This window comes from Dipteris shenzhenensis, unplaced genomic scaffold (genome assembly GCF_047967505.1).
Source record: "Dipteris shenzhenensis isolate YYH24624 ecotype China unplaced genomic scaffold, Dip_SZ_1.0 scaf0046, whole genome shotgun sequence".
Lineage (NCBI taxonomy): Eukaryota > Viridiplantae > Streptophyta > Polypodiopsida > Gleicheniales > Dipteridaceae > Dipteris > Dipteris shenzhenensis.
Window position 1 is genome coordinate 28,059 of NW_028239353.1, and position 11,040 is coordinate 39,098.

The window sequence follows — 11,040 nt, forward strand, 5'->3', positions numbered from 1 at the left end:
TTTCTCTTGTACTATGAATAGCCATGTCGGCAATGGGTCTTCAAGGTTTATACCGTTGTGGGGGCATAATTTCGCTACTTTGAAGTTCCCTTAAGTTGTAAATCATCTTTTACCATCTTCTGAAGAAGGGGGGAGTTAGACAACTCCTTGAGAATGCCTTTGCCCTTTGGGCAAGGAAAAAAAAAGGGGGGAAAATGAACGGTCTAAAACCATTTAGTAGGCCTGCCCTAAAGTTATTGAAGTGTAAGATAATGAGTATCTACTGCTTTTAATAAAGTGGTACGAATTTCAAATAGTACAAAAAATGCAAAAAACTTTCTAAAATTGAGTCGAATCGTTACTAAGACCGGGTTCACACAAGCCCGACGAAAATGAACCATTTTCTCATTTCCGTCCGGGCTATAGTTCACATGAGGTGGAAGTCTTGCACATAATCTGAGAGGCACATAGTTATTGCAGCAATTTTCGGATGCTCATTGGATGCGCGAGAGTTTGATTCCTTATGTGCCCCACCAATTTTCCCTTTTGAGGGTGGAAGAAGTTTCTTCCGAGGGGTGTAGATCGGGAGAAGTATGGTGGCCCCATAAGACTGCACTTTTTTTTTTCAAACCAATCAAACACTTCCATGTGAGCAAGGAAGTTCTTCCGATGTGAACCCTGACTTAGGGTGTTTACACACCAAATCCGCGCCTGCCAGTGTTAGCTTGAGTTGGGCGGGCATGATTTACACACCTAATAAGATGCCCGTGGACACATTATTCATATTCAATGTGTGTAGCCTACGTGATTATCCAAGTGTTGTTAGATCATGAGGCGCGGAGTTCAAATCTTGTCGTTTACTTCGCTTTCTTTTGGGTGCCTGTTGGGCGGGCAATATTGTCCGTCCATACTTTTGGGCGTCCCTAAAAAAGAGGAACAAATGGTCTTCTTACATATGGCCGCCACGTTTGCATGTCCACGGATCGCCAGTGTGTAAGTACCCTTAGCATGTCTAAGGGCCTTAGCACATGGATGGGGCTAGCATGGGTTTAGGATGGGAATCTTTTTGTCATCATTACACCCATCCTAGACCATTTTAGGATGGATTTAGAATGGAAGTAGCCACTTTTTCTCCCATCTTGAACCATGGCCTCTACACCCTGGCAACCAAAATGGTTCTCCTTTTTTAGGGATTCCAGAACATGTGAGGATGACAAGGTCCTTGTCCCAAACACATGAAATGATGCCATGTGTCCTCTTCCACCTAAACCCATCCTAGCTCTTTTTTTGTTAGCATATGGTAATATGCATGGGACCACTTAAGCCCCTAAGGCAGGCCAAAAGAAGGCGTTCGTCGATATGTGGCTATTAGCTAAAGGGGCGCGTCAGATCATGCATTGGTGTTGCTTTAAAACGAATCAATCTCGAAAACATGCTTCGATCGTCCGCCTTAAGGCCGTCCTTAACACAAGCAGTAGGTATTTCTTCCCGCGCTTCTTGGCGTTCCAGCTCCTCCAGCAACATGAGCAGCACGACCAAGGACCAGCTCAGAAACCAGGAGAAGGTGGAGAGCTTGCAGAGCATCCTCCAAGCCACCAGTCAGTATGACTTCCTCTTTTTCATCTCAGAATTCGCTTAGCTTCAGCCGGTCTCATGAGCACGGCTGTAGGATTAATTGTATAACAACTTGGCTAGGAAGCAGGAATGTCCGAGTTCCCATCCTTGCACTGTTAATAGGAAGTGCTGCTCATGTTAAAACTTTCTGGTTTATGCACGCGATACAATCAAAGTGTTGCTCCTAAGTCAATTCTCTACCTAGGGTCTACACCTTTGGACCTATAGTTTTCAGATGATTTGATTTGATGCTTGTTCTATGCACTTAGATTTGTACGATGGAAGCATTTTGTTTGACTTGTGGATTGATGGAAGTTTTTTGAGTTTGAGATTGAGATGGTCGATAGATGTGACGGTGATGATGATGATTGTTATCATAAGCATGGTAAGAAAGGCACAGCAAGGTAGTCTAGCATTGTAAATGGTAATGAAATCTCGCTCTCAACAGCAAGCAGTAGCTCAGCTGGTTGCATAGCTGGCTCCCAGGCCCTACCTGAGGGGAGTGTCTCCACCTTAATGAGGCTGGGAGGGTAAATTTCGTTGCACCAAATAAAAAAGTCTCTCTCTCTCTCTCTCTCTCTCTCTCTCTCTCTTGCATGCACGCACTCACACTCGTTTTGGATGGATGATCTTAGAGTGGCAATAAAAGGGATAAAATAACCGTAAGGTAACATGCTATTGCGAAAGTTTGCTGCAAGAGTGGCAATGAAAGGGATGTAGGGTTAATGCAATATCTCTCTGTCTATGTCTCTCTCTTTTGTCATCTTATAGTTAGTTGTATGTTATATATAAGATTACAATATGGGTTCATGGAAGTTTATATGATTGTTGCAAATGCAAGTACAATTATGATCATTATGAACAATACTATATGCTCTCAAAATGACAGTCAACTGCAAGGCTGGGCCTTACAACCTACTCCTGTATGAATTCAAGTCCCGTCGTATGCATGATGGATGATCAACAGAGGTCCAGTGTGTGGACATTATATTTTTGTAAGACGGGGAACTGGACTGATTATTAAGTAAAATTTGAATCTTATGCTGGAACATGTGCTTCTTATGCTGAAACATTGAGACTCTCAGATATGACAATTTCTACTGACATGGAACAGGAAAACAGAATGTGGGATATGGGGAATGGGGATGGTGTGAGATGGACATTCCCCGTCAGTATGTAGGAACACGAAATGGATCGCGCAACAAGAAGAAACGTCCTTTTTTGTTACGTCCCTGCCTCAAAATAGCCATTCCCCAATCGCTATGGACGACTTGTTAGTCTACAATGTTGTTGAGTACCGCATACATTTGGTAGACAGGCTAAAGGAGGCAAGGCAAATAATCGAGTCCTACAATGAAGCAGACTCTATGTTTTAGATGTACAAGGCTGCATCGTTACCCTCCGCCTCATACATTAACTGGCAGACTCCAGTGGAAGCCAGCACAATGTTCCCCAATGAAGCCTAGGTGCAAAACTATTCTCTGGAAGATCTGGCATGCAATTGTCCGCATAGCAGCTGTCTCTCGGTAGTTGCAAATTCTCCTAGCAACACCATCTGTCTTATATAAGATCTTGTATAGAGGCTGTCATGCTTCATTTCAGCAAGCCAAATCCCCATTGGTTCCTTTGTGGTCGCCAAGAGTCTGAAAGATCCCTCCAAAAGTCTTAGCAAAAGCGCTCTGAAAAGTACTGTCTCCATCCAATGCCTAAACCGCAAAGGTAGCCATTCTGAACATCTTAAGACAACTACCCATCCCACTTACACTGCACCGAGGAAAATCATGGGGGATGGGTGCGCTTTACAAGGGTTGAGCACTCCCACTCTATGCGTCTTAGGATAACTTTGTGAGAGCATGGCCTTCTCAAATCCAAAGCACAGAAAATCCAAAGCCTCCGTGCTATCGAGTTGGTCATACATGCATGTATCAGTATTATTTTGACAAGCCACCAATCTATCCCTCTGCCAAGGCTGGGTGTAAATCTCCACCTTAGATTGTTATATCCTGGTAATTTGAAACCCTCTAGTACTTCGAAATACATGTCCTCCTTTGATCCCATCTGGCGATAACCTAAGATGCCAAAGTGGTATATCAGAGCCGATATTCCAAAGAGACAAAAATCTGCCATTTTCAACTTTTCAAGTAAAATCAAAGCTAGCACATGGATTGAAAATTTTCTTTCCATCTTGCACATCTAACATCAGCAATTTGTCTCCATTGCAAATAAGAATCCTAGAGGCTTCTAGAAGACAGCAGACCAGAGTGCCACAGTTTCTTCAAGCATTTACACCACCAAGGCAGAGATTGATGCTCCACATAATGTTGGCAAAATTACTTTGCAAGGCTGCACATACATGTGCAGCTGTCAATTGAGGGAGAGTGGTACCAGAAAAATTATAATCAGCATGAGAAGGCGAATTCTGAAAGAAAACATTGGCAGGAATGGCTGTAGCATATCATGAAATTTATGCCAAAAGGGACAATAGTGCATGCCAATATGATATTAAGGAAAGCATGTGACCATGTCATCCACAACATCATTCATGACATGGATGCTATGTGGTGAGAGGAGATAATCATGTCTTTGTTACTTAAAAGGAAGCAGCTTAGATAGCACGGCATTCTGATGTATGCTCTCTAAACAAGAAGAATTAGAGGCTTCATCCCTCAAGTGATAAAAGAAGTAATGTTCTCAAAGTCCTGAGGAGCTTCATGGTATAAAGGCAACCTTTGATTTGCCCAAGAAATGAATCAATATAGCTTACTAGGGAGAATTTCTAATGTCTAAATGTGGCTGTTTATGCACGCTCATAGAGATAAGGCATCATTTGCCTCCAAGGTTGTGGTTGAAAAGCATAGGCAGCCAATATAGAAACTTTTTTGACAATGATATACTTATGTATGTGAAGATATTGAGCGCAACTTTCTACTTGGGACTACATGCTTTATTTACGCTTCTCATCTCAAACTCCTTTATCCAATTTGGTCTTCTAGGAGCTCCATGGCATTCATTATGAATGAGCTCAAACCTATATGATGGAGGCAAGAAGAATTGCACACGAGTCGCGATATACAACGGCCAACTAGAGAGATTCTGATAGTACCAACCGAGTTATAGTATAAATTGACCAAGCTATAGGATATCCCAAATGGTGGATAATCAATTAGGGGTTCTCACCTCTCCCAGCCAAAGTAAAGCATACCACTTTTTTGGTTGCATAGGAATCAACTTGCATTTTTAAAAATTATTATGTAGTTCAATCAATTTGAGGGCTTGCTAGGGATCTAGAATTGTCTACCCCTTCGTGTCCGGTGGAGGTGGTGAGGTATACACCATAGTGACGAGAAATTGTTTTGTTTGTTTCATCCTCACACGCTTTTTTAGGTCTCGTTTTGTTTGATTGTGAAATTTGAGTTGAAACATGGAGGTTTCAAAATAACTCTTGTAAATATACTAGTTTACAAGTACCTTACTACTTATTGCATGTTGCACTTGGGGGTGATGGCTCACTTAAGAAGCATGGTCAAGAAATCCTTGTGGGGACGTTCCCATGGTTTACATGATACTAGTCAAGAAATCCTCGTGGGGACGTTCCCATGGTTTACATGATACTAGAGCTCATGTCTAGTGATCGATAGTTATTATGCCACGCCAAGATGGGGACCTAGGGATTATAGATCCTGAGATGCAAAGCAAAGAACTACTTACCAAGCTCATTGTTAGAGGCCTGTTTCCTAGAAATGAGTCTTGAAAAGCTTTCATGTCATCTGTCGACCTTGGTGCCACGTTTTGGGGTCCTAGATGAGCATTTTTGGAGGTAAGAGTTACCATATTATCTTTATAGACGCTACTCTTTCCTTGTTACATGTCTCCCCTTTCCGTTCTTAGTCTTGCAGAATTGGGTTTCTATGAGAGGGCCATGGTTCATAGAGCCCCCAAGGACCCAAGAGGAAGTTAAGTGGCAGATACTCATTTGGAATTCTTATGTTAGAGATGTTGAGGACAAACAATTGGAAGAGAAGACACACATTAATTGGGACTCTGGTCTAGTGGTACATTGCTTACTTGATCCGTGGCATGACTAATGCATCGGGATCTCATGGTTGTCCACTTTGTATTGGATGAGGAGTGCGAGTAGGCACTATAGAGATAGAGCACGCTGTTCCGAAGGCCCGACACCAAATCATTAGAGGGGATATATTCATGCCACAACATTTAGGTTGGTCGGCATTTTTTATCCGATGGTCAGTGATTGTGAAATACTCGATGCTTTTTACGGCCGAAGAGGAGCAAGATTATAACTCGTTATAATTTTTTATAAGCTAATCACCACTTCATAATTATTCCACAAGCGGCAAACGTAATCAAGACTTGAGATCAATGACATAGTTATCTCAACCGTTCAATGGATCGCACAACCAGTTATCTTCTCCTATGTTATGCACACAATAGTGTAAACCTTTGATGAAGGACTTTCAACTTTCCTTCTACTCCTTGCATTGTTGTATCCTTGCTTTCATATGGTGGATTTTTTGAAGAGCGATCTCTACTCTTCGAGAGGGTTATGATAATCTTCTTACCTCTTCAAAGTGTTAGCTTTTAAGCCTCTAGTGAAGAGAAAGCTTGCTATTTATATAGGTGAAGGGAATGCGTGCATGTGGGACACCTCTGTGCCACACGTTACATGTGGTGATACTTTTCTGACAAGTGTTACATGTGGTGGCACCTTTTTGCCAAGTGTTACATATGGTGACACCTTTCTGCCAAGTGTTATGCGTGGTGACACTTCTTCTCCTTCTCGAATGCCGAGTGTGATGTTACTTGGCCTCTTGCATGGCTGTCACATGTCTTGGCCACATCATCGCCATGCTAGTGCCATGTACTCACCACATAAGCAAATCTCCACATCAACCAAGCACCATGTCAGTGCCACATCAGCATGAAATGTCATTATGCCATATGTTCGCTTTTGTCAAAGGGTGGGTCTTTGGGTTTTTGACTGCCTTGATTTCAAATTTGGCATCTATTTTAGCACACTATATACTTCCATGATGACTTGTCAAGGCTTGTCTAGAAAAAAAAGCTTACTTGAGACTTGCAAGACATTTTTTGTGAGCAACCATCACCCGATGCTTCACAATGGATGTAAATATTATGATGCCAAATCATTCATTCAAAAAGCGCTCAATGTAACCCTTAAGGTTGGGAACATGCCCATTCACACTTCTCTTCATGTAAGAATTGAAGTGCATTCATATTCTCATTCTTCCTAGAGGAAGAACACTTAATCACTACACAAGTGCTTACAGGTTGCTACTAGGAGATAATTTCTTTACTTAAAGCTGGATGGTTACAAAGATGCCTCTCCGCACAGTAGGATCATGTATCAGGATGAGAAGCATATTCTTCTGGATCTTACTTAGTGCCGGGGCTGTGGGTTCCAAGGGAGGGCGCATGTGTTGATCCTCAGCTCTGACATGAGGATGCACCGCCCGATCTCTCAGCTATAGTGGGACCCAGAAAACTGGCAGCCCACATTGACTTCTCATGTGCGCTGCTTTTGTTCTTGGAGTACTTAGTAAAGATAGGTTGCATTTTGCAGATGCATCACCAAAGAGAGCGCCTGACCAGTGTGCGCATTTGGCTACATGAGGGTAGGTCACATGCCTACCTTCATCAGTCCTGGTCCGCTCTTTGGGATTTTTGCTTTAGTTGGAGGATTCCCTATTTTTTGGTTGATTGCACACTGGGGTTTACAAGTTGGGAGTTGGGCCACAGTGACTGGACACGACCAGATCTGCATCAGGTGTTCATTCCATGTCTGGGAATCTATATGTCATTGCTTATGGACTAGCACATATGGTATGGTGTGCAGTGTTTGTGCTTTGAGAAGAGCGCGAGGGTGGCAGAGGAGCGGAGACATTTTTTCATCTAACGATGGTCATAGTCTCACCTATTCTTCTCTTTTGTACATGGGAGCATATAGTGGCATTAGGCACCTCCTCATTGGTTCCTACTACACCTCTGATCTGTAGATGAAGGCCTTGAAAAGAGGAACCGAAATTTTGTAGTCCACATTTTTAAATATTGGGCGACAACAGGTTGTAAAGAACAGCAAAATAGTTCTGTGAAACACTCGGTAGTCGGGAGGTGGCTAACGGGAGAAAGTGGAAAACTAATGTTCAAAAATGAGCTGTAGTGAACAGAAGCCTAGGAAAAACGTTAAATTAAGTTTGGGCAGAAAGTCTCGCATGAGAAGTTTTGCATTGTTTCGTGACGTTTCAATCTAGAAACATTTAGTGGCATTTCAAAGCCGTGACGCATTTTTATTTCACAATGGCATACACAAACTGCACACATGCAGACAAACACATGCAAGTGCATATACATGCAGACATGCTTGCATTTGTCGTTATTTCACTCTTTTGATAACTTTCATGGCCTGCGCACAGAATCTTGGGAAAAATGTTGGGTGGAAGATGTAACACCATGGGACCTTGGACATGTTACGCCCATTATTGCAGATCTTGTGCAAAAAAATGATCTTCCAGCAGGGCGAGTTCTTGTTCCTGGTTGTGGCTCTGTATGTCCTTTTCCTTTTTATCTGCCGTGTGTCATCAGTGGTCAGTAGCTTCGCTTTTAGTCCAACTTTTGCGCTAAACTGGATTATTTTGATGCAGGGACATGATGTAGTGGCCTTGGCAACTTCTGAACGGCATGTTACCGGATTGGACATTTCTCCAACAGCCATTGATCGTGCTACTAAGGTGAGTTAAGTACACTCACAGCTGGACCATCTTTACAATTTCTCGACATCTTTCCGGATACGAGTGCAAACATACATAAACTTAGTAATTATACAAAGAGTGGACTTTTTGTGGTCTATAGATGTGGACACATACAGACCCCAGCACGGTGGATTTTGTTTGCACGGACTTTTTTACTTACCAACCAGGAGCTCCATTCGACCTTATCTTTGATTACACGTAAGATTACGTTGTTTATATGCTGCTTCTGTTTGTGCAGTCATGTCTTCAATTCGTTGCATATGCTATGAGGTTTTCATATCAGGTGCCTCCCATTCTCTCGAGTTTAGTAGCAGGTTGTATGCCCAAGGTGATTTCATACAGCCAGTATGTAAGTTGCCTAGTGCCGACTGATTGCTAATTGAAGCCTGCTTATCCATTGCATATGGTTGTGCACCTTGCCCAAAGCTTGCACAAACTCTAGCTTTCTGAAAATTTTGCATGTAAGGAGGGAATGAACATCATCAAATTGTGAGGAGGGAAGGAGGGCACACGCAGATGTTGTTTTGGTTATGAGAGCAAGGAAAGTACGTGATCTAGACTTTAAAGCTTGAACAAACTCTAGCTTTCTGAAAATTTTGCATGTAAGGAGGGAACGAACATCATCAAATTGTGAGGAGGGAAGGAGGGCACACGCAGATGTTGTTTTGGTTATGAGAGCAAGGAAAGTACGTGATCGAGACTTTGTATTGCTTTGTGCAGGTTTTTCTGTGCATTAGACCCGTCTATGAGGCCTCTCTGGGGATCCAAGATGGCAGAGCTGTTAGCTTCTGATGGTGAGCTGGTTACGTTGATGTTCCCGGTAATAGCTTTGCATTCCAGCCAAAGGATGAAAATACAGGCTTCTCTCTTTGTCCTCTACTCTAGTGCCCTAAGTCCAATGCAAGCTGTTTTTTTTTCCTTTTTTTTTTGTCCCCTGGGTTCTGTAGATGGATCAATATGAAGGTGGGCCTCCCTATGCTGTTTCGCTGGAATCGTGAGTGTTCTTTTTTGTTCTTGTATGAAGGTACTTTTCACCAATGGCTCTTCATGGCATGACTTCTGAGTCTTGACAATACTTGCAGGTATGAGAAAGCTCTTCTTCTACACGGCTTTCAGTGCCTAGTTTTTCAACCGAACACTCTTGCCGTAGGCAAACGGAAGGTATACTCTTACATGCTCACCTCACAACTTGTGCATGGCCCAAGCCCAGCCATAATGGCAGGCATGAGGAAAAGGGTATATGCCTGCCCGCCAATCACGTATTTTGAATAAAACATAGGTTTTCTAGGCCTGCTTCTTGAACCCACTTGACGGGGATATACCATCTCTGTCTGAGGGCTCTTGGCTGGCTGGTTGAAATGGCTAGTATATAGGGTAGAAATGTCTTCATTCGTGGACATGTGTAGTTAGGCTGGTCCTTACCTTGTGAGGGTCCACAGCTTAGTGGTTTGGGCTCTCATGACCACCTACTGCGGGATGCATATTACTATCAGAAGGACCTCAGTTCTCTGTGTTTGACGAGCAGGGTCGGGAGTATTTGGGAAGGTGGAGACGGGTGACAACCAAGCTTTAAGGCATTCTTATGATGTTCCAACTCAATCTCCGAAATTTCAAGGAGTTCCATGTAATTTTTTGAACGGCTCGTAATGTGTTCAAAATTCAAAATTTGTTAATTTGCCCGCTCATAAATATGTACACACACACACACACACACACACACACACACACACACACACATATATATTGTTGCAAGTATAAGAAAGATGCTACATATTCTTATTATAGCACTATTTACACAATACTAACATCTTACTTTGTAGATGAACTTTTGAATACCAATTATTTGAGAGCAATGTAAATTCAGCAACGAATGATGGCAAGGTCGAAAAGAGTTTTTTCAAGTCCTATGCACAACCATATCTCTATGAGAAGTATGCTACAAACATATTTTGCCAATGAAATTATGTCCTAGACAGAACACAACCATATTAATTTGAAGAAATTATATTGTCACACATGCTCGAATTTCAACATAAAGCAAATTACTTGGAATAAAATATGTTAAGAGTCTAGAGAAAGTCTTATTTTCCTAGACATTACATTTGGTGTCCTATTTTCTATGAAGTCCAAGAGTTTAATTATATTTCTGTGGAGAAATAATATTGAAGTCTAGCATACAATTATTTTTCTCTGAAGAAACCATAGAATTTAAGTTAAACCATTTTTTGTTGAACAAAATAGGTCTCAACTCTAGGTATAAGCATATTTGTAGAGAGAAATTATATCTCAGTTCATCTCACCACTATATTTTGCTAAAAAAGTTATGATGCAATCTAGGTTGTTACCATGTTATCTGTTGCCAAAAAAAACACTTCCACTTCTGCTCCTGCGAGCTTCCCCTCCTCCCCCGTCGTACCTCTACCTTCCCCTAGCCCCTCCTTGCCTCGCCTCTCCCGCCCCTACCCCTCCGCCCTCACCTCCCCCCTCACCCCCACCTTGCTCCCTCCCCCCTTGCCACGCTCCACCCCCCCGCCCGCTACCCCCCCTCCGCTCACCCCCGCTCACCCCCTCCGCTCCCCTCCCGCTCACCCCCTCCGCTCCACTCCCGCTCACCCCCTCCGTTCCACTCGCGCTCACCCCCTCCGCTCCACTCCCGCTC

At 42.8% G+C, this 11,040-nt stretch overlaps 1 protein-coding gene across 3 annotated transcripts; it reads left to right on the forward strand.

Annotated features, from left to right (window-relative positions):
* The first annotated feature begins 1,309 nt into the window (after window positions 1–1,309).
* LOC147879325 (putative thiol methyltransferase 2) lies at window positions 1,310–10,042 on the forward strand. Of its 3 annotated transcripts, XM_087372230.1 has the most exons (8): window positions 1,310–1,577; window positions 8,046–8,176; window positions 8,274–8,360; window positions 8,482–8,579; window positions 9,102–9,201; window positions 9,329–9,375; window positions 9,464–9,542; window positions 9,907–10,042. In XM_087372230.1, exons 1-8 carry the CDS (start codon window positions 1,412–1,414, stop codon window positions 9,952–9,954), a joined length of 756 nt encoding a protein of 251 aa, XP_087228356.1. In that variant the 5' UTR covers window positions 1,310–1,411; the 3' UTR covers window positions 9,955–10,042. The 3 variants fall into 3 exon arrangements, 2 of the variants coding, with proteins under 2 accessions (XP_087228356.1, XP_087228357.1); XR_015540713.1 differs by lacking the exon at window positions 9,329–9,375 and having other exon boundaries at window positions 9,406–9,542; window positions 9,907–9,955; XM_087372231.1 differs by lacking the exons at window positions 9,329–9,375; window positions 9,907–10,042 and having other exon boundaries at window positions 9,406–9,599.
* Window positions 10,043–11,040: the final 998 nt, after the last annotated feature.

Bases quoted from the DNA above. Each gene is read 5' to 3' on its own strand.
- LOC147879325 (XM_087372230.1), top strand. From the start codon at position 1,412: ATGCTTCGATCGTCCGCCTTAAGGCCGTCCTTAACACAAGCAGTAGGT. The intron at 8,177-8,273 runs GTATGTCCTTTT...ATTTTGATGCAG, and splicing joins TTGTTCCTGGTTGTGGCTCT to GGACATGATGTAGTGGCCTT. The intron at 9,202-9,328 runs GTAATAGCTTTG...TGGGTTCTGTAG, and splicing joins TGGTTACGTTGATGTTCCCG to ATGGATCAATATGAAGGTGG.